The 22,482-nt window shown below is 35.3% G+C and overlaps 4 protein-coding genes and 1 long non-coding RNA gene across 7 annotated transcripts; 3 read left to right on the forward strand and 2 right to left on the reverse strand.

Moving 5' to 3' along the window:
* Positions 1-374: 374 nt before the first annotated feature.
* LOC132785667 (uncharacterized) lies at positions 375-9,229 on the forward strand. The gene is made up of 3 exons (XR_009632339.1): positions 375-1,196; positions 1,307-2,259; positions 6,108-9,229. It is a non-coding gene; the product is annotated as an uncharacterized LOC132785667 (long non-coding RNA).
* Positions 9,230-9,877: 648 nt separating this feature from the next.
* LOC132786867 (dihydrolipoyllysine-residue succinyltransferase component of 2-oxoglutarate dehydrogenase complex, mitochondrial-like) lies at positions 9,878-11,817 on the reverse strand. Its single transcript, XM_060793578.1, has 7 exons — positions 11,637-11,817; positions 11,469-11,578; positions 11,314-11,415; positions 10,760-11,254; positions 10,559-10,703; positions 10,197-10,502; positions 9,878-10,135 (listed from the first exon to the last, which is right to left on the reverse strand). Exons 1-7 carry the CDS (start codon positions 11,718-11,720, stop codon positions 10,001-10,003), a joined length of 1,377 nt encoding a protein of 458 aa, XP_060649561.1. The 5' UTR covers positions 11,721-11,817; the 3' UTR covers positions 9,878-10,000.
* Positions 11,818-12,829: 1,012 nt separating this feature from the next.
* LOC132785731 (dihydrolipoyllysine-residue succinyltransferase component of 2-oxoglutarate dehydrogenase complex, mitochondrial-like) lies at positions 12,830-15,957 on the reverse strand. The gene is made up of 7 exons (XM_060791958.1): positions 15,702-15,957; positions 15,232-15,350; positions 15,068-15,169; positions 14,389-14,946; positions 14,185-14,329; positions 13,479-13,784; positions 12,830-13,414 (listed from the first exon to the last, which is right to left on the reverse strand). Exons 1-7 carry the CDS (start codon positions 15,783-15,785, stop codon positions 13,280-13,282), a joined length of 1,449 nt encoding a protein of 482 aa, XP_060647941.1. The 5' UTR covers positions 15,786-15,957; the 3' UTR covers positions 12,830-13,279.
* A 468-nt stretch (positions 15,958-16,425) lies between these two features.
* On the forward strand, positions 16,426-17,977 carry LOC132787809 (HIG1 domain family member 1A, mitochondrial). The gene is made up of 3 exons (XM_060795119.1): positions 16,426-16,604; positions 17,142-17,331; positions 17,582-17,977. Exons 1-3 carry the CDS (start codon positions 16,514-16,516, stop codon positions 17,586-17,588), a joined length of 288 nt encoding a protein of 95 aa, XP_060651102.1. The 5' UTR covers positions 16,426-16,513; the 3' UTR covers positions 17,589-17,977.
* Positions 17,978-18,820: 843 nt separating this feature from the next.
* On the forward strand, positions 18,821-22,468 carry LOC132787806 (uridine-cytidine kinase). 3 transcript variants are annotated; one of them, XM_060795112.1, is made up of 6 exons: positions 18,821-19,298; positions 19,359-19,504; positions 20,104-20,201; positions 20,267-20,315; positions 22,032-22,166; positions 22,341-22,465. In XM_060795112.1, the coding sequence occupies exons 1-6, from the start codon at positions 18,946-18,948 to the stop codon at positions 22,463-22,465; spliced, it is 906 nt and encodes a 301-aa protein (XP_060651095.1). In that variant the 5' UTR covers positions 18,821-18,945. The 3 variants fall into 3 exon arrangements, with proteins under 3 accessions (XP_060651095.1, XP_060651097.1, XP_060651098.1); XM_060795114.1 differs by having other exon boundaries at positions 18,823-19,298; positions 22,238-22,468; XM_060795115.1 differs by lacking the exons at positions 22,032-22,166; positions 22,341-22,465 and adding an exon at positions 20,732-21,455 and having other exon boundaries at positions 18,828-19,298.
* Positions 22,469-22,482: the final 14 nt, after the last annotated feature.

The following is a 22,482-nucleotide window of genomic DNA, read 5'->3' on the forward strand; positions in this document are numbered from 1 at the left end:
AACAATCTGATTCAGATATTCATCTTGCGAATCTCGCTAAACTTGCCTAAAGTAGAAGCACGAAAATAGGTAAAAAAAAAATATAGTTTTCCCATCAGAGCGAGCAGACAATTGCAGTTCACAACGGTCAAGGATATTCAAGGATGTTGGGCAGCAAGCAGGCAGGCAGGCAGGCTGGCAGCAGTTGGGAGGCATAACTGGTTTCGCGGTCCAGCAGCCGTCGTTGCAGCTTCCATAGCCAGGTGTGACGCGATCCAGATGCTGTGCGAGCATCACAAGACCCACCACCATGAATAGGAAACGCACTTTTTACCAATGATCTGGGCAACGGTTTTTCTATAATAAACTTGCCTAACGGGTTTTTGTATACTACACGCATTGTTGCCCATTGTCCTATTGTCCATATCCGGCCAGACAATGCACAAAGCTTTGCAGCAACAGCCTCCCGATCCAGATCCTGATCCTCAACCCTGAACTGACAGCGTATATAAACCACGGCTGCTGCGGAGAATCAATCAGTTTCATTTCAATCTTCAAACGCTGAGGATCAACAGCAGCAGCAGCAGGAGCAGCAGCTACAGCGGCACAAGGAGCAGCCAAGGACTTTGTGTGGATCAGCAACAGATCCTCCATCCTGCAGCGCCATGCTCTGGCAGCGCTAAGCAGGCTGTTGCACGTGGCATTACCAACACAACCAAAAATCTCAAGAAACCTTTCAAGTTTACTTTCAACCGTTCCGAAAAACACAAACTCAAAAAAGCCCAAAATCAAATCAACAATTTCAACAAAGTTATTAACAAAATAAAAACCAAAAATATAACTACATAAAACTAAACCCAAATCACATCACCGAAAGTCAGATTAATTTTTACATTCAATTAAAAACACAAACAAAAATAGTTAAAGTAAAATATTGATTTTACTCAATTGTGCGACAACATTAAACCATAAAATAAAATAAAAAGGACTCAACAGGCACACATATTGAAATTCCATAATAAATCAAACAAAAGCAATTTCAATAGCAGAATATACAGACAAATCGTATAAAAAAAAATAATAAATTTTAAATAAATTCTATTGAAAAGTGCACACAGCTTGACATCAATTGGAAAGTTTTCAAAGCAAAAACCAGCAACAGACGACAAAGGAATTATCGCAGAGATATTAATATTATTTTTTTATATATTTTACAGGTAAGCCTTAACATTTTTCTTTATTTGCCAGTGAAAAGTGAAACTGTTTCAGCAATTAATTTTTTTTTTATTACTATTATCATAATGGTTTATTTGGTGTGTCTTTATAGGACCCTTAAAAGAAGTTTAGTTCAACTCAAGCTAAACTAGCATGGATCAAACAACAATACCAAATACTATTCGATTTCATGAAAATTGTTATGAAACTCAAAGAAATTTATAAATGTCTATTGCTCATTTTCCTCTACTGCAATGACACTCAAAATCCGAAATTAAGCAATCAAAAGACGTCAAAATTCCAAAAACCACAACATCAACATCGAAATTATAAAAGCCTTGATAAACTGAAATGCTACTGCCGGCAGCTCAGCTCCGTTGCATTGTGCCCCAAACAAGAGACCAGGCCAGCAAATCACACAGAATCCCGACAAAAAATGCAAGGAAGGAAACCAAAATTCAAATTTAGCCAGCAACAGCAAATTCAATACTCGCAAAGCAAAGCACAAATGCAGCACGCTAATGATAATGAAACGACGACCACGAGGATCAAGCATTTGACGGCGAAAAAGGAGCAAGGAGCGACAGCAGAGGCAACAACAGCGACGTTGGCAGCGAACAGTAGCATCGACAGCGACTGCGACTGCGGCAGCAACGTCGACCGACAGTTATCTAAGGCAGCAGCTAAACGGGGAGAAAGTTACCCCGCCATAGATATTTGGCTGAATATCTAAACAGGGGCAAATGCCCCACACAAGCACAAGCATAAGCACAAGCCCAAGCAAAAACAGTAGCAGCAGCAACCCCCTCGACAGGAAGCAAATTCAAATACAAATCCAAACACACAAACACACACCCCAAGCACACTACACTACCATTCAAGCTAAGCTACTACGGCGAATTCAAAACACACACACGAACACACACATACAGGCCCACAGCCGACAAAGAGCGCAACCAGCAAAAGAGAGCGCGAGAGCGTGAGAGAACGAAAGTGAGCAGGCGGCAACATGAGAGCACCTTTGGCAATCCAAAAAGCACACAACAAAATCCAACAATTTCGCAAGTATGTTCTGACATTTTCTTAAGTTTACCATTTTCAGTTTTGTACATTTTTTACATTTCGAAACTGGCGAACAAAAAAGCAAAACACAAAAAAATAGAAGCAAAAAGCTCAATCAAAAAATCGTACAGCCAAAAGGTGTGCTTGTGTTGCAGCAATCAATTCAACAAGTTGAAGCAAAAACAAAACAAACTAATATTGTACATTTAAGCAGCGATTTTCCACAAACAGCCAAACAAAAACAAACGAAAAATTCTATATAATAGTACTGCGAATCCAAATCGAAATACTATTCTTCCACGGCATCGCAGAAGCCTTCATTTCCAACCCGTACCCGGGGCCCCTGTAGTTCATCAAAAAATCCACACACTCAATGCAATAGTTTTTCATTTTGTGTATCAAAACGCAAATCGAATAATCAACCAAATTTCAAATTGACGTTTCGTCATTATTATTCTTAAGTTTTCACAAACCAGCAATTTATAAGGAAAGAACCAAGAAGAAAATCAAGTTTCGCATCACAAGAAATTCAGGCATAAACCAACCACCACTTTGGAACACAACTCACACATACACACACACACATACACACCACAAAACTTTAGAGCACATATACAGGGGCACTCGAACACACAAACACACGCACCAAACCTATACACATCAATACACACACATATACCCACACCACTTTAGAAATAAAATGGCTGCAAAGGAAGCTGCTTCTACGATACCCAAGAAGAAAAGAAATAGCCCGACCTCAAAAGTATTTATTTTCGATTCATGGAAAATTCGAAAATTACCTAAAGCAAAAATTTACTTTTTGCATTTTTGGCGCTTTCAATATTTTTTTAACATTTTCATTGACCTAGAAACAGCAAGGCGTTGCAGCATTTTTTATATCGAAATTTTTGAAAATTAAAAAAAAAAAATATTTAATGCCCAAAAATGCTCAAAATAATTCTGAACATACAAATCGAAAAATGTACAATCTTATACTTAGCAAAAAATGATTTTCACAAATTCACATCAGTCTAGCAAATCCCAACAGGTCGTTGGTATATAACAACCATGATACAACTTCAATATACTTCAAAATCCCTTCATTATCCATTGGGTAAAGCGGCAAAAATTAAAAGAAAAATTCAAAATCAAAATATTATTTAACAAGTATTTCATTACAAGGAGCGTATAAAAATAATTTCAAATTGAAAGCCTATCCCGACCAAAATATTTTATACCTTTCTTTACAAATTCAATTTTTTTGAATATTCTCAACTCTAGCTCCTCGGAGTACAAAAAAAAAACTAATATTTTTAACGAAATTTCATCCACATATCAAAATCAGTCAAGTTAATCAGAATCAAAACATCGCATTTTGAATTCACAAAACAAAAACTAATTAAAAAAACTCAATTAAAAGATAGTAAAATTCCAACTACAAATTCATATTCGAAAAGCAAAAAATACATAATTAAAATCTAATCCACACATTCAAAAAAAACTTAAAATCAGACACACAAAATTAAATAAAAAATCCAATATATCAAATTTTAAAATTACTAAAACCAAAATTCTAAATAACTGAAAATTAATAATCAAAAGAATAAGACTCAATTCAAATATATCACATACATTTGAAATAAACAAATTCTAATCAGAAACCAAAAAAAATCTCAAAAAATAATCAAGCTTAAAATTTAAAAACCGTAGAATTAAAATTAAAAAAAAAAACAATTTAAATTCAAAATACTAATTATGAGGCGTAAAAGATTTTTGAAAATATTATACCAACTCGAGACTATTTTAAAACCAAATTCCTAAGTTCATATTTTAAATCTTTTCAATCATTTTTAAAACAAGAAGCTTACTAATGTGTACCACATCTTTCAGACTCTTTTGACCTCATCCAAATTATGCATTTAAAATATCATGTCCGACAGAATACAATTCAAACTAATATTAACAAACAGACTATAATGACAAAACAATCAAATCCCAAATCTCAAATTAAACAAAAAACAAATTTTTAAATTTTTAATTAATGGTTATTCTAATCTAAATCCAATCCTTAAAATCTAAATCCATTATTTTCATTACAAAATATTCATAAAACAAAAAGAAAATATCTTAAATCAAAATCAATTTTTTAAATAATCCAAAAAATGTTAACATTTATATAAAATATTTTCACCAAGAAATCAGAAAATTCAATCCAAATTCCAAAAAATAAGAATCAAAACTAAACTATAACTAAATTGAATACAATTCATCAAATTTAAAAAATCATAATGAAAACATTAAATCTAAAAATTCTATAAAGGTAACACCAAATTATTTTTTTCTTGAATTTCCAAAAATAACTTCGAGATTTACTACAAAAAAAAATGCAATTAAAAAATTATTCAAGTCAAATTAAAATTTAACAAATAATATAGAAATTCTACAGAGTTCTAAAAAGTTGCCTTATTAAAACCAAAAAAAAGTGATTTGAAAGTGCAAATATTGAATGAAAATTCTTATTATATAAATTTTCGTATTATTTATTTATTATAAAACAAAATCCAAACTATGAGCTACAATTGCAATCCTTATGCAATAACCAATTCAATAGCGAATTTTGAAGAGATAAAAATTTTATTTTTCTAAAATTTTACATATAATTTTCTTTCAAACAAACATTTGACAAAAAATTTGACTTAATTTTGACCAAACCCTTAAAACCTCAAACCTCTTAAAAAAAAAAAATATTCGAATGTTATCTAGTAAAAGTTACAAAACCGAATCCCCTAAATATAATTTCTGAAACCAATCCTAAAAAATAATCAAAATTGTCTCTTTTATGCTCTTAACAGTAAATCTACAAATTTTAGAAATTTATTTTAAAATGTCATATACTTTTTGACTATAGTTGTATAATTTGGAATTCACACAATTCTATTGACTGCAAATGTAAATATCTGAACTCTATTTATCTAAAACCATTTCATTTCTATATATAATATATTTAAAATTTATTTTTTAACAAATTTAAATATTAGACATTGAATACAAAAATTATAATCAAAACCACTTAACCAATTTAAAGAAAAATATTTAAATACAAAAAAAAACATACTTGTCAGAAAAATATAAAATTTGATCTAATTAATTTTTTGAATTTAATACATAAACTAAAATTACAAATATTTATTTCAAATGTCCACTTTAATTTCCCATTTAAACTTTTTTACGCAAATAAGAAAAATTCAAAAATTTTTTTGCAATTTACAACTTTAAACATTTTTTCATTTTTTTCGTACCATATATGAAATTACATTTTGAAGATCGATAACAATTTATACAAATTAAAAAGAAAACCTTTACATATATTATTTTTGAGAGAGAGTCAATAATATATTTTGTAAATTCGCATAACATTTTAAAACATTATATTATTTTCTATTGAAATAGTCTAATTGCAAATTATTTACATACATTTTGTTAACAGACCGAAACTTTGAACTCATCTTCAGCTCCAATTATGGTTAATGTTTAAATTATTTCCAAGTTAAATTTCGTTAATATATAAATTTTCAACTTTTTAAAACACCTTAAGAAATATAAAAAATCAATCTATAGTAATGAAAAGAACGAAATAACATCTCTCCCATAATATAATTATAGTTCACAAATGATTTTCTTAAAAATTATATCAAATATTAGACAAATTCATTTTGATAAACAATTAAGACTACAAACACATTCCTATCCATACACAATTTAGTCTTCATTCGTAAAAAAAAAAAATATGAAAAACCAAAATACCTCCAAATATTTATTAACAATTCTTTATCAAAATTATTTTATTTTAGAGCTCGCTAAAAACAAAATCAAAATTTTCACCTTTCGGCTACTCTGGCATGCATCAAAATCCAACAAAATTTTATGGCCATACGGACACAAAATTCAAAACCCATAGCACAAATTCCAGCACTTATAATATTTAAATAGGTCAATTTTAAAAATGCACAAACAAACCCATTTAAACCCAAACGAAACTGCTGAAAACAAATATTTCGTTTTATGAGACAAAATCAACATCTCAAGTAAATTAAACGCCATTTAAAATCAGTAAATATCAGAAATACAAAATAAGGAAGAGCCTCCTCAGAAATCATTTCAAAAGTTCAAAACCAACCTAAAAATGAAGTCGAAAGTCGCAGCATTCGGAAGCCCTTAGGCGCATAATTATAACACATTAAGATGACAAATTACAACGAAATTCCCCCCAAAAAGCCAGAATATAAATTACAAGAAGTAACGGAAGTTTTAATGCGACAAAAGTCAAGAACAAAAAAGAAATACTACAAAATCCTAAAACAAAACAAAAAAAAAGTAAAAATAATAATAAAAGAATAAGGGCACCAAATGCAGACGCTGGCAAGACGACAACGATGCAATTGTTCTGGCAACTTTCTGGCCAAAAATCTTACAAATGGCGGACGACTCACAGGCAGCTAAAATAGGACAAGGCAGATAAATCAACGCGAAACAAAACAATTCCGAACAAAAACAAGAACAACAGCCACGCGATTATATGTATTTGTAGTAAAAACTTTTTGTTTAGAAGAAGGGGTTGAAATTGAAAAGCAGCTCAGCAGCCAAATTCATAAACCAAACGAAAACCAAAACCAAATCTCACACACATACACAAAAAAACAACACACACACATATACAAATACACACCGAAAATTATAGACAAAGCTAAAGATATTCTGGATAACTCAAAATTGTACAAAAGCGTTTCGAAGAGACAAAACCTAAACCAAAAGAAAAAAACAAAACTTAAACAAAATAGAGAAGAACCTGCCAGTTGAATCGAAATCAAAATCCAATTCAAAATCCGCATCCGAATGAGAATCAGAATCAGAATCAGAATCAAAATCAAAATCAAAATCAAAGGCGACAAATGAAAACAAAACCAGCAGATGCAGAAACAACTTTAAGCAACAACTAGATACTTATGCGAAGGACACACATGTCAGGCACAACACACATCACACAGACAACACACATCCCATACCCCATAACCCTCCAGAACTTACCCCGGTGACCCCTTCAAATTGTGGTTAGGTTAGTTTTCTTTAGCAAAAGTTCGAACCAACATCAACCAACAGCAGCATCAGCAAAACGAAACGAAAAGCATCATCATCATTATCATCTTCAGTTGAAAGCACATCAAACAAAACTTGGCAATAGACGGGGTCGAGACATAATTGCTATCAATAAATAAAATATGGCTGTCATCAGGGGAAAGGGGTAACAAGAGGTAGACAGGGAGTTGGGAGACAGTCAAGCAGCTATTTCAGCCAACTCTCAAACCAGCAAAGCCATCTTCAAACTCCAACGACCACTAGACGCAGACACAATTTTGATTTATAAATTCATTGCGAAAGTTGCTTGGCCAAGCGGCAGCAGCAACAGACTCACAGCAACAACTCCAGAAATAGCAAAAACAACATCACCAAAATACCATCGAAAGTCTTGGCAAAAAAACAACAAAATCAACAACAACATTGAGCTAAAATCGTCTTTCTTTATGAAATTACACATTTCCGACTTGTACAACGAGGACATTGAAGCAGAAGCCAAAAAAGCATCATCAAACAACTACTTCTATGAAAATTTCACCACCCGAATGAAAAAGGCCAACAAGTTTCATATCAAAAAGCAAACACACGGGTTAACTGACAAATTTACTTTTTAGATTCTTATGAAAATGGGGAAATTCTTTAGCTAGCTACTTTTGGCACAGAAGCACATTGACAAAACAAACGTTAAATGCATTTTGGAAATCTGCAAAATCATTAAGAAACACTAGCACGACAACAACAATTGTAGCAAATGGACACTTGTACAATAGTTCTATTGAAAATCATTTCAAAAACAACGAAAACACAAAACGACAAAAAACATTACTTAGGATCTATGCAAAGAGAGACAACAACAAACAAAAATGAAAAAGAAAAGAAAAGAGAAATTGAAAACGAGAAAAACTAGAATCATTAAACATTTCGGACACAAGGTTGGGGATACCTAGTGTAATTGCTTAGACTTAAGAGTGTTGTACTTGCAGGAAGACAAGTGCAAGACCCAAGCCAGGGCCAACTTAGTTAGCCAAGTTAGATAGAACAAAACAAAATAAAAAATCCAACACCCGATATGTCAAAATCAAAAAGTCTTTGATAAATGAACTTCTTAAGAATTATCCATAAATTTAAATAATGTAACTACACTCTGTATCCCCTTAGTTAAGCTAAAAAAAAAAAGAATACAAACAAAACAAAAAGCAAATCATACTAGCAAAAGCAAAAAAACGAAATGGGTCAAAAATGTAGATAATGCCAATCCTTTTGTCTAAAATGACAATTCTTCTAATCTTGCATATATTTTAGACGAAACGATTGTCGCATTTTTTATACACATACATTACATAATTTTATAATTAATTACAAACAATTTCTGTATTAATTTCGACATTCTCCCGTCATTATATTATAATCTCATACTTATACATATATTTCAAATAGGATAAATGTTGTCAGTTCTTTCGGTTTATATACTTTACAAACATATGTGATAAGCAAAACTTTACAACTAAAACTATATAACTGTGTTAAATAATCTCTTTGATGGATCTAAAAAAAAAAAAACAAAACAAAATGAAAATTTAAAGAAATAATCTCTGTTCGCCTTAAGCAAAATCTATTTTTACTTAAAAAATATCTACTAGAAATATTTAAATTACTTGTATAAATTCCAATCAAACAGTACAATATTGTTAAATCAAGAGAAATATTTTTATGACCATATGCACTTTGTGAACATTAAAAATAGTATTGTATTCATTTTTGACTAAAGCAAACAAACAAAAACACAAAAACAAAAATCAATAAAATTGTACAAGCCAATTTGCTCAAATAACAAAAACAATGACAGCATTTTTCAATTTAATTTCTTCTTTTCCAGCCTTTGAGGTGAATCATATGAATATTCATAATTAAACTTAACTAAACACCATTCGAACCTTTTTAATTTTTTAGAAACTTATGAAACTTATAATTTTCTTTGTCCTTAAGCAGCAAATTAAACCAAGATTAGAATACCAATTAAGAACAGCTATTCCAAAAAATCCAATTTTGGTACGTTTGCAACTATAATTCTCAATTCTTCTTCTATGTTGAGAACAACATTTCTTTTACTCATTAAATTTCTAAAATATACACAGAAAGAAAACTGCTAAAAATCAAGAATAAAATCTTGAATTAATTATATTTATATGTCCAAATACAACCAAGGTTTATTTTTAAATCAAAAATATACAAAAAGTCAATATTTCCCAATCTCCAAAGTTAAAATTATAATCTTGTTCAAGAATGGAAAAATCTAAAAATTGAAAATCTTAAATCAAGATCAAACCATCTAAAATTTAGATCTTTATTTAATTATGTTTCAACCTAAAAATCGAATTTCAAGATTGTTCTTTTTAAAATCAAAAGTAAATTTAATGGTAAAAGAGCAAGCCAATATGATTGAAGCCTTCCTAATGAATTTCTTTTTTTTTATATGCTTAGCAAAGAGTTTTTATTCTGTTTCTGTACCAACATAACATAACATTCGCGGCATATCTGAAAAATGCATAAACTACAAGTACACACAATTTTGACTTTAAAATGAAAACGATGAATTCAACCATTGTTGATATTACAACGGAATAGCCAGTTCTTTTGGATTTTCCAGAACTGACTTAATCTTACGCAAAAATAAAACTGCCTCGCGTCCGTCGATCAATCGATGATCGTACGTCAAGGCCACATACATCATGGGACGTATGACGACCTGGAAAACAATCCAATAAAATGAAATATATAGCAAATATCAAATAGTATAAATAACTCACTTGGCCCTCGTCCGCAATTGGTCGATTCAGAATGCCATGCATTCCGAGAATGGCACTCTGAGGAGGATTAATAATTGGAGTACCCATTAGAGATCCAAAGACGCCGCCATTGCTAATGGTAAAGGTGCCGCCCTCCATATCTTGCACAGTAATCGCATCCTGCTTTGCCTTGATGGCCAAAGCACCCAAAGCCTTCTCGATGTCCGCATAATTCATGTTCTCCACATTGCGGATGACGGGCACAACAAGGCCACGGGGCGTGGCAACAGCCACTGAAATGTCAATGAAATCACGATACACAGTTTCCTGCAAGGACTCAACTAATCATTAGAAATTAAGACAGCTTTAAAAAGCGAGATTACCTTGCCATCGATGACAGCATTTACGACAGGCTGCTCTTGAAGCGCCATTGCGCTGGCCTTTGAGAAGATGGACATGAAGCCCAATTTGACATTGTACTTCTTCTGGAACTCGTCCTGATTCAGTTTACGGAATTCCATGGCAAAGCTGACAAAATAGAAACTGAATTAAAATTAAATGTATAATTGAATTGGCCAGCTAACCTCATGTCGATCTCGTTGAAAGTGGTCAGCATGGCACAAGTATTCTGAGCATCCTTCAAGCGAGATGCAATCTTTAGACGCATGCGATTCATCTTGACGCGCTTCTCGCTGCGCGTGCCTGTACCACCGCCAGAAGGAGGAGCAGCAGCAGCAGCTGGCTTAGGAGGAGGTGGCGGTGGAGGTGCCACAGTAGGTGCTGCGGGCTTGGGTGGTGGCGTAGGTGGAGGCTTGGCAGCAGCTGGAGCGGGTGCCGCTGCAGCAGGGGCAGTGGGTGCAGGAGCTGGTTTAGCTGGAGCAGGAGCAGCTCCAGCTGGAGCAGGACCGGGTTTCATTTTAAACAACTCTTGGCCGCTCTTAACTGCATCTCCATCCTTGACAAGAATGGCTGTTAAAGTGCCGGCAAATGGCGCATTCACCGGCATCGATGTTTTATCCGTTTCAATTTCCATGACGGCCTGATCTGCAGCAAAGGAGTCTCCCACTTTGCAGGTGAATCTGTAAAAAAGGTTAAATATTTAACAGGCAATGTTTTTTATCTGATTTATATCACTTACTTCACATCACCCTCAGAAATGGAGTCGGGAAACGCTGGCGCCTTTACTACCTGCTCGGACCACAAGCTGCTAGTTGTATGAAAGCTTTGTCTGCCAAAAGATCTACTTGGGAAACAATATATTACCCTATTTAAACATGATCGTGGTTGACTTACCGCAGCGCATCTTTACGTTGGCAATCGAAGATGGCAAATGAAGCTGGCTGTTGCTTCTGAACTGTCATCAAGACAGTCAGCTGGGAGCAACGACGTACGCTTAAGTCTAACTATAGGAATATAAAGTTATATATTGTAAAGATTTGCATTACCATTGCAGCTTCTTACCGTACGCATCCGCAACGCTCTTAGGCCAACATGCTGCACATTTCGACGCAGACGTGTCGTTAATTCGAAGATAAGACTCGACATTACAAGTGGTATATTCTGAATCAAAAATTACAATTAGTGAGAATTTTTAAGTATTCTCAAATTTGGTGACAGTTATGCAAAGTTAACTAGATTTGCGAACCATATACATATATGTATTATATGGTTAGTGTTAACAATTTATGAAAGCTCTAAAATCTAAAGTCGATGTAACTGCCAAAATTTACTTACACTGCTTGGAGTGATTGCTGAGCGAGTGAAGCAGTTTAAAATTGTAAACTCGATGTAAAATTAAATGTAGAATTGTGATGCTTATAAAATTTCTCGTATATCCTTATGTTCAATTTATATAATCTTTATTTACTTTAAATTTATTATGTGCTCCTGACATAATTAATTTTCTGTTTATTATTTCTGATTTGCTTAAGTTGCCCAGTTAGGTAACAGTACATCTATCTTTGTTATCATTTCGTTATTTTTAATAAAAAAAAATAAAAAAAATAAAAAAATAAAAAGAATTGTAATGCACACATAAGAAAAACAGCTAATCGACATAAGGTTTTTTTAAATAAACAAATAACCCTTTAAATACAGTAAGACGCATCAAATTATTAAGTTTACTAAAACAGATTCAGTTAAATATACATATTTTTAACTTCAAGTGATATAGAAAAATTAAGTTGAGTTATTTTATTGATCGACAACAACAAATTATACAACAAATGTCACTTGTCATTAAAGTGCGAAGACTTGACGTGCACTGCTTGCATTACTTTATGCCAAAAGCAAGCAGTTCAATACAGAGTACATCGACTGCTGTCAAACTAAATGTGAAATTTGAATTGCACAGCTGACAAAGTAATCTAGGCAAAAGATAAAGAACAGCTGTCGCAAATTGTTCAATATTATAATACTTTTAGTTTAAAGTTGTGTGTAAAAATTAAATATGTATATTGAATGCAGTTCTATTTATTCGAGATTGACGGATCTGCCTTGACTTATGAAATGGACTGCTCTTCCAAAAATTCCTTTTTCTAATGATAATACTGATATCGGACCGATATTATCGGTAAGTATAATAGCCCTAATTTGTAATAATATAATAATCTAGCATTTAACTCAACGTAAGACAATAAAACGTAAGTCAACAATTGGTTGAGTATCGGTAACGATATCGCATTTATTTACGACATTGCAACTCGGCATGTGCAGATTACATTGTTCTTTTTTGTTTAAGGTGCAGAAAATAAATATAGTACTTAGAATGGTTACGGTTTTGAAAACAATTCCACGTCGCATTATTTTAATTTTATTAAGTGTCTCACATGAGTTTGTGTGTGTGTATGTGCCAGTGTATTATTCGCTAATTGGTTTTTCAACTCAAAGACAGTTCGATTTGTGACACGCTCGAAAATTTTGAAAATTTACATCAAATGAAAAAAATGAAATAGTTTAACGATTACAGTTCTATACAAATAATTTGGCTGTGCTTCCATTTTTTGTTTGGTTTTTGCTAAGGTTGCCGATTCGATAATATCAACTGAACAACGTGGACGCAGCGCTAACAGAACTCGACTCGTTTCGTTCTCGTTCCGAGCCTCTTACAGACCGGCAACAATGATAGCTGGATTCTCAACGGCAGCCTTGACCTTGCGCAGGAACAACACCGCCTCACGACCATCGATGATCCTGTGATCGTATGTTAGTGCAATGTACATCATGGGGCGAATCTTGACCTGCAAGAAGAAAAGTAAAACAATTTAATTCAATGCTGAAATGCACGTAGAATAAATCACTCACCTCGCCTTTGACGGCAATAGGGCGCTCAAAGATGCCGTGCATGCCGAGGATAGCACTCTGGGGCGGATTAATGATGGGTGTGCCCATCAAGGATCCAAAGACACCGCCGTTACTGATGGTGAAGGTGCCACCATCCATGTCCTCCACGGTAATTGCATCGCGTTTCGCCTTATCAGCCAAGCCGGCGAGCGCAATCTCAATATCGGCGTAATTCATGCTCTCCACGTTGCGGATAACAGGCACGACGAGACCACGGGGCGTGGCAACAGCCACTGAGATATCCACATAATCACGGTACACAATATCCTGCAAGAGAAAACATTACAATTTAATATAAGCTAAGATTACTTGGTATCTTAGAATAAATTTAATTTAACTGCTTGAAAATGTTTTGAGCCGGTTTCCAATTAGAGGTACATCATATAATTTAAACTTGAACGAAAGTGAACCCAAAACTGGTTTTCGGCTATAAAAATTCAGGTAATTCACTTCATAAAAAGTCTAAATAAATAATTGTATATAGGGAATTCTCGCTCATCGAATCGAATAATTGTATTTCACGTTGTTTAACTAAAGATCTTATCACCGAACATTCGCCTATGTTCTAGTTGATAAGCAATTGCATAAACAAAGCAAATAATTTCTGAGATAAGCATTGAACTTAAAAACGTCACGAGTGACGCAAAAAGGGGGACAGTCATCTTACCTGGCCATCGATAACAGCGTTGACGACAGGCTGATCCTGTAGAGCGTAAGCGCTAGCCTTGCCAAAGATGGACATGAAGCCCAACTTGATGCCGTACTTCTTGACAAACGCATCTAGATTCTGTTTCCTGAAGTCCATTGCGTAGCTAAAGATGAAAAAGCATGATTAGTAAGGTAAGAAATTGCTGAAGACGTTAAACTCAACCTCATATCGATTTCATTGAATGTAGTCAGCATAGCAGCCGTGTTCTGGGCATCCTTCAAGCGGGCAGCAATCTTTTGACGCATGCGGTTCATCTTCACGCGCTGCTCGGAACGCGTACCCAAAATCTGACGTGAACCATCCACAGGCGGCAGTTTCACCTGCGCCACAGCGGGACGCACGGCAGCTGGTGGTGGCGCAGCAGCCCGGGGCGCAGCTGGTGGTGGACGTGCTGCTGGTGGTGGTGGCGGTGGTGGTGCTGCTCTTGCTGCTGGGGCAGCAGCTGGCGCGGCAGCAGGCTTGGGAGCTGCTGCTGCTGGAGCTGCAGCTGGCTTGGGTGGCGCGGGTGCAGCAGCTGGAGCAGCAGCTGCCTTTGCGGGCGCAGCACCGGGCGTCATTTTAAACAGCTCCTGGCCGGGTTTAACCGTATCGCCGTCCTTGACTAGAATCTCGGTGACAGAGCCAGCAAATGGCGCTGGCACAGGCATCGTGGTCTTGTCGGTTTCGATTTCCATGACTGCTTCATCAGCGCCAAACGAATCGCCCACCTTGCAGGTAAATCTGTCAAAAAGAAAGATTATACAAATGTTTGTTAGTAGGGAAAAACAAATGCCAAGATAAGCTATCAACGAAATATACAACAAGCAGGCAAATTTCGACTCTATGCTAGAGTTGTCCATACTTAATGTCACCCTCGGTAATGGAATCAGCAAAAGGTGGCACTTTTACCACCTGTGCGGAGCACAAGTTGGAGGTAGTGTGAAAGCTTTGCCAGCCCAAGGCACTGAAAATGAAAGACCGTATTAAAGATTTGCTTGATAATGGAAATATGTACTCTTGACTTACCGCATTGCATCTTGGCAGCGTTGCGTTGCAGGTGCCACACGATGCAACAGTTGTTGCTGCTGCTGCTGAGCGGCCGCAACAATCGCTAGTTGAGAATACTGACGAGCACTGAGCTGCAACTGTTTGCGGGGGGCAGAAGAGAGAATGAAAATACTTTTGATTAGTAATTATGAATGATTGCACAATCGATAAGTGCGGGGGCGGGGCAGAAGCAACTGGTGAATTTGTCACGTGAATTCGGGTTGGGGGCGTGGCAAATTCCACATGCCAAATGTGCATTGCAAACATTTTTCAATTACATAATCGCATTGTGCGGGACTGTAAAAAAACCAAATGATCCAAATACATTCATAATGTGGCCAGCGTCGCAAGATTGGCCAAGATTATGTAGTTATGTATGCATGTGTGTATTAGAGTGTGCGTGTCTGCATGACTCCTCGACTCGATTCGAGTTGAATTTATTCACTTACTTCATGGTTTCGCACGGCTTTGAGACCGACAGTTTGCACGCTACGCGGCAGTTGTCTGGATAATATCGAAATGATGCCCGTCATTGCTGTGATGATATCGTATCGTCTGAGGAGCAGCTGCGTTGGCTGTGTGATTGCTTGGCGAGCACTTTGTGTCAGAAATCTTGCAACTAGTCTAAAATCGAGTGTTTTTTTTTGTGGGCCTACGGCAGGTTCAACGACGTTCTCCCCGCTCGACGAACGTTCGCTCTTATGTCATGACAAATAACCAGCTGTGTTAGGTTTTTTTGCATTTGTCCACTTTGGTCACATTGTCTAACAGTACGGAATAATTTTAACCGGCTTTGGGTTGCATTAAATTATGTTTAGGTATCAGATAGAATATGTAATATTTAAACTTTTTATTATAAATGATAATATTATAATTAAAAAAAGATGTATAACAAACAAATATTGACAATTTGATTAATTGTATAGACGCACAAAAAAAATCCCAAGATATTCAATAATATTCTTTAATGCGCTTTATTAACTTAACACATAATTCTATATTATAATTTTTATTTGTATATAATTTATAATTTTTATTTACCATTTCTGATGTAAAAGAGACATTTATTGCGAAATAAAATAAAATAAAGGGAGTACCCGCAATGTAGCCAAAATGACCAAAAACAAGTTTTGCGAATTAGTATATTTTAAGCATAAACTTACGGCCACGCTGCTCTGGTTTCTTCATTCGCTCGCGAAAACGAATCCCGTACGACACCACCGCATTCTTTGAGCGCCGATAAGGAAACGCGTAATCCGTCATGAGTTCAAAATCCTTTTTTGTTGAAGACGATGCCGAGCAGTCTAATAAGTTGGCGAGGAAAGCCAAGGAGTCACCATTCATGTTAATTGGTATGTCAAAAAAACTACAACTACATTGATGAGTGTCAATACACACTCGCATACATACATACATATATCATGCATGGCGGAAATTTCCGATTTACATGTGTATGTGTTTGTGCGGGTGAATGTTTGCAAGGTGGATGCCAAAGTTGCCTTGGCCTTCACTGTGACTTCGCGTGTTCTTCAAGCGGTCAAGTGACATAACGGTTAATAATATTGCAACAATTTCACAATAACTGTTTGAATGTAAAATGCGTGTGATGTAACTGTGCTTACAACGTCAGTAAGCAATTAATATAACTACATAAAAGCTTATAATATATGTATATGTTTGAGTGAATTACATATATGTATGTATTAGCGCATCTATGACGTCGACCCTGACGCGTGTCTTGCTTTGGTATTGGTAACAGACAGCTGTTTTTTTTTTGTTGCCTCAATCGTCTGTCTGCTGATAATTATCGTCTGGTGAAGAGCTGGCAACAAAACGTAAACTTTGCTCGAACATTTGTATTTAATTTTCGTTTTGATTTTTGCGTTTAGGTATTGCTGGATTCATTGCTGCAGGTGCAATTGGAGCTTATAAATATAGACACCGAGGCACGATGAGCACCAGTGTTTTCCTCATGCAACTGCGTGTGGCGGCCCAGGGAACCGTTGTGGGTTGTTTGACCCTTGGACTGGGTTATCAGATGGCCAAGGAGTACATATTCGATAAGCAGCCCAAGGAAAAGTAATGCTCTCTTAATATTTTTGTAGTTCAATTTAATTGTAATTGTTGAATTAGTGTAATTGTCGCTCACTCACACATACATACATCTATTGCGCGCCATAAGCTCAACTGATGTGCTATCGATAATTCGGTTATCAGATTAGTGTAATTGTCACACACACCACTAAAATGTATAGGCTCGAGCAATGTGTTATCGATAATTCTGTTATCAGCTCGCATTAACAAATTACATTTTTATTTTGACTTTTAGACATTGAGTAATTCAAGCACTTTTGATTGATTGACAACAAATTCCCCCCTTCCCGCTGCATCAACACCCGCTGACACCACAACAGCATACATAACTAGACAAATTGAATATTTATTTATTGCAATTTATACCATTAACAAAAATCATTCTCACAAAAATCATTTCCCGAGATGACGATTTTTGATCAAATTTGTAAAATGTTTTCGTCCCCTGACGAAAAGATTGTTAGCCAAGCTAATTTGTTTTGTAAGATTGTGATACTATAATTGTTCGACTAACTTAAATATGAAATGTAAAAAACACACATACAAAACGATCGAATTGTTGGAACACTGTGAAAAGATAAATACCTCCTATGCAAATGATGTAAGATTAAAAACAAATATTTAAGAAACAGTCGCATCACTTGTCACCTGCCTTTGGAAAATTCACCAGCTGTGGAATGATGAAATCTTTCTATCGATTCAATCAGATGCCATCATTTAATTAGCAAGTCATAATATGGTTTGTATATTTAGAACAGTTTGATGTCTGGCACATTTTGCTCGTAATCGAAAATCTTTTTGAAACAGTACAAATTCGGATAATCGAAGGCAGCGTCATAGTGATTCTTGCAACCGGAAGCCGTCTTATCTCTAACCATATAAACTGGTTGTCCAATCACATTCGACGTGGCAAAGTTGCAAGTCAACACAAATTGATTGTAGAAATTAAGAAAATGTCTCTGTAGCACAATCCAAGTATGTGTCTTTCTCGGACACGGCAATCGAAAACTTGCCTTGGGCAAACCAATCCTCCACCTGCTCCTTGATGATCCTGTGTACTCCGACTAGGTGCCACTAAGCAAAATTTGTCGTGCAGCGATTGACATGACTTCAGTCTTGACATTGAGCAATCCCAACCGCTTTGGGAAGATTTTAGAAACTGCATTTATGGAATACAATTTTTTTTTGCTGCGACTCGATTTTCACAAGAAATTTATTGTTTTCTCACATTAGTTCGCAATTTAGTACTTAATCTTTTGTTGTTGCAAGCTACGGAGTTTTGCAAAAAGTCTGCTTTACAATTTCATCCACAAAAATATATTTCTTTATAATATTGCAAGCTGGTTAAGCTAAACGAGGTTTCAAGTTACGCATTTGATAATTAGCTTCAATTCAAATTAAATAACATGGCGCCAACAGCTGTTCGCGTTGCCAACTCTTTATGGTGCTGTTAATAACGGCACCGCTGTTATCGAGGACATGCTATCGATGTTACGCATTAAAGTTGAATCAGCTGTGCGTTGAGCGTGGTGTGGTGGCGGGAGAACAAAGATATTTTTCACTAAAAACTTCGCCTTATCCATATTTTCTGCAACCGACATGGAACAGAACTTGCACAATGGCGATACGGCCGGTAAGGATGAGGTGAAATCACCATTTCTTATTGGCGTTGCCGGAGGCACAGCAAGCGGCAAGTCAACAGTGTGCAAGAAGATTATGGAACAGCTTGGACAGGCTGAAATGGATCACACGCAACGTCAGGTGGTGGCCATCAGTCAGGACAGTTTCTATCGCGAGCTAACGGCAGCCGAGAAGCTAAAGGCACAGAAGGGACTCTTCAACTTTGATCATCCTGATGCGTTTAACGAAGAGCTCATGTTCGACACGCTGCAGTTGATACTAAAAGGTCACAAGGTCAAGATACCCAGTTATGACTATCGCACAAATTCGCTGTAAGTTAATGATTTGTATGAGCAATGGTTTAACAGAGTAGTCATACTTATTGCTTGCAGGGATTTTGAGAATATGCTGGTCATTTATCCAGCAGACGTGGTGCTCTTCGAGGGCATCTTGGTCTTCTATTTCCCCAAGATACGCGACCTGTTCCACATGAAACTGTTTGTGGACACTGACTCCGATACGCGTCTCGCTCGTCGTGGTGAGTTTCGTTCTTATTTAGTTATTATTGTGCAGCAGCTTGGTTCGTAAATTCGTTAAGCTATTGGTAAAGTGCAGTGTATATATTGTCTTTACTTGTCGAAGAATTTCGTAACGCAAGTTTCGTTCTTAGTCTTATGTAGTTCTTAGTCTATATTGTTGTTTTTTATTTAGTTTATATTACGATTAGTCAGCTCGACCATCTGCAATTGGTTTGTGCCTGTGTTAAGCGGTGGTTGAAGTGAACATTATAGTTTGTGACTTAACTTGTCTTCACAATCGAAATAATTTTAATTTAGTCGGAAGTGTCATTTCTAGAAAATGGGTCTTATTGGAATGTCGTAAATTTTGCTAGTTCAGTGAGTGAATCTAAGCAAAGAATTTTATATGTATACATTTTTTTGATTTATTTATTTAAAAAAATATATTAAGCTTTAATTGGAAATATTGACTTACTTAGGGCCCAAGTGTTAAGTTTACTGATTTACATAAACTCTTTGATTTAAAGATTAATGTATTGTACCTTATCAATAAGTTAGCTGTAGGTCATTTAAGATTTGCTTGATCTTAATTTCACGAATTAATTTATTTACCTTTTAGTGCCGCGTGATATTAATGAGCGTGGCAGAGATTTGGATGCAGTTCTCACGCAGTATATGACATTTGTGAAACCAGCCTTTGAAGAGTTCTGTTCACCGGTAAGTCTTAAGTTTTTATTTTGTAATTTAACCCAAATTAATACCTTCTTATTTTACGCTTGCAGACCAAGAAGTTTGCTGATGTTATCATACCTCGTGGTGCGGACAACACAGGTGAGATTTGGACTCAAAGAAAAGAAACTCACACACACAAAATTTTCGCTTTGCTTTAGTTTTTGACAATTTTATTTTCTATATATCATTTATACAAAAAACACACCACTCACAAACCACACAATTAGAGTTAGTAGTGTTTAAAGTCCTAACTACAACTTGTACGTATGTATAAATAGTTTATACTATAAACAGTTTTGGGTTTCTCGTTAAATGTTTCTATTTTTCGTTCCGATTCCTTGTTCCCAATAACGAAACTTTAACATATTTATACAATACTAGTTTCCGCTTGATGTTATATTATGTATCTTCTACTTTCCATTCCATTCTTCCTTTTTTTCGTTCTCGTTTTTGTTTCCGTTTATGTTCCTGGTTTTTTCGTTTTCGTTTCTGTTGTTACAATGTATTTCTTGCAGTTGCCATTGATCTCATTGTACACCATATCGGAGAAATTCTCGCGGCCACCAACATCGCACAGCACAACAACACAGTCCGAACTGCGGCCTCCAGCATGAAGCGCGATCACTAAAAAAAACGAAAAATTCAATCAAACGATGTGTGAATACGATAAAAAAAACAACTTTATCAAGTGACTTCACACAAAGAATATAATTTCTTGCTGCTGCTAACAATGCTTGCATTGTGATCCTATCGCAACTAACCGATTGATTAATTTAGTTTCTAAGATCGATTAGTATGTATCCTATATAATACATACACATTAATTGTAAGCTTGTTTTAACGTTAACGAACTTATCGACTTGTTAGTCGCGTTTAATTCGGGCTTATCCTAACAAAGTTAAACTGGAATCATTTTGTTTAATGTACGAAATAAATACATACAATATTATTAGTTTAATTCTAACTTCCTGCCCCAAATTGTTAACGACTTTGTTGGAGCACTAATCGGTCGATTACACAAATAGTATCTACAATATTCACAAAGACACACGTCATATCCTAACTTATGTACATGTTTAACTGTCAAAACCACCAAACACAATAACACATACTATAGTTGTTAAAACTTAACGCTAAATCCAAAAACAATTTATAAATTGTCGAATCTTTGAATAAAAAGAGAGTTTAACACCTCTCAATAAGCAAAAAAAATAAAGCATTCTCGAAATTCGATTACAAGCTAAATTTGATATTAACTCCAATAGTTATGCTAAGTAAAAAATTTAAGTAAATGTAGAATAACTTCGATTTATCATCAAACTAACGGTCGTTAACTCGCTTAAAATATAATCTATTACTTATTATAGTTAGTCAGTAGCTAAAGTTCCTTATTCCTTTGGGTTTAAATCTAATCTCAAACATATTGTAATCTTTAATAGGATTGGAATTAGATTTGTTTAATCTTTAATTTAGTTAAGTTCATTTGCTAAATGCACATTAAGTACACTTGTAAGTAGACACCCAAAAAATGAAAAGGAAGCTATTGTTATACAGTTTTAAATGTAGTTCGATTATGGGTCTCTTTGTTCACAAGTGAGTACTTTCTAGTTTCAAGCGAGATTGCAACATGAGAGATGGTTCAGCTAAATTTGGCTAAAAAAGGTAAGTGGCCGAGTTGCAAAACACACACTCACATTTAAACGCTTCACTTTGTTGAGTTGCTGCCGTTGAGTATAATTTTAAACAATTCAAGAATTATGTTTGCCATTTAATAAACAAGATCATCACTCATAATTCTTTGTGTCTTGCTTCCAGTGGCCATCGATTTGATTGTGCAGCACATACGTGACTTTCTCAACAATCGATCGTGTCACGGATCCACTGGCAACATGGCCTTGTATATGAACCTGGACTTGGGAGTAGCAGATGGCGGCGCCTTGGCAGGTGGAGGTAAGAAGGCGCGTCCACACTAACCACAACCAAAAAGGGAGCAACGAATACAATTCTAACTCAAATACTAGCAAATCCCTAAAAGAAACTCTGCATGCAAGTCCTAGACATATTCGTAAACATTCAACTGTATAAATGTATATATCAACATGTGTATATATATATACTTGAAAGATGCGGTGGCAAGTGGCAGCAGCAACACCTACAATGCGATTCGACGCTTCTCAACGCTCTGCAAGGAACTCACCATGAAGGGCAACGTCTTCTTCGAGACAAACAAGAATCTGCCGCATCACTAAAGTGACTCTTCATCAAG

The sequence above is a fragment of the Drosophila nasuta genome, chromosome 2R (genome assembly GCF_023558535.2).
Source record: "Drosophila nasuta strain 15112-1781.00 chromosome 2R, ASM2355853v1, whole genome shotgun sequence".
Classification (NCBI taxonomy): domain Eukaryota; kingdom Metazoa; phylum Arthropoda; class Insecta; order Diptera; family Drosophilidae; genus Drosophila; species Drosophila nasuta.

Coding starts and splice junctions, on each gene's coding strand:
- LOC132786867 (XM_060793578.1), bottom strand. CDS start 11,720: ATGTCGAGTCTTATCTTCGAATTAACGACACGTCTGCGTCGAAATGTG. Junction 10,503..10,558: donor ATGCTGTCATCGATGGCAAG/GTAATCTCGCTT, acceptor GAGTCCTTGCAG/GAAACTGTGTATCGTGATTT. Junction 10,136..10,196: donor CAATTGCGGACGAGGGCCAA/GTGAGTTATTTA, acceptor ATTGTTTTCCAG/GTCGTCATACGTCCCATGAT.
- LOC132785731 (XM_060791958.1), bottom strand. CDS start 15,785: ATGACGGGCATCATTTCGATATTATCCAGACAACTGCCGCGTAGCGTG. Junction 15,351..15,701: donor AAGCCGTGCGAAACCATGAA/GTAAGTGAATAA, acceptor CCCCGCAAACAG/TTGCAGCTCAGTGCTCGTCA. Junction 13,415..13,478: donor CTATTGCCGTCAAAGGCGAG/GTGAGTGATTTA, acceptor TTCTTCTTGCAG/GTCAAGATTCGCCCCATGAT.
- LOC132787809 (XM_060795119.1), top strand. CDS start 16,514: ATGAGTTCAAAATCCTTTTTTGTTGAAGACGATGCCGAGCAGTCTAAT. Junction 16,605..17,141: donor GTCACCATTCATGTTAATTG/GTATGTCAAAAA, acceptor TTTTGCGTTTAG/GTATTGCTGGATTCATTGCT.
- LOC132787806 (XM_060795112.1), top strand. CDS start 18,946: ATGGAACAGAACTTGCACAATGGCGATACGGCCGGTAAGGATGAGGTG. Junction 20,316..22,031: donor TCGTGGTGCGGACAACACAG/GTGAGATTTGGA, acceptor TCTTGCTTCCAG/TGGCCATCGATTTGATTGTG. Junction 22,167..22,340: donor CGGCGCCTTGGCAGGTGGAG/GTAAGAAGGCGC, acceptor TATACTTGAAAG/ATGCGGTGGCAAGTGGCAGC.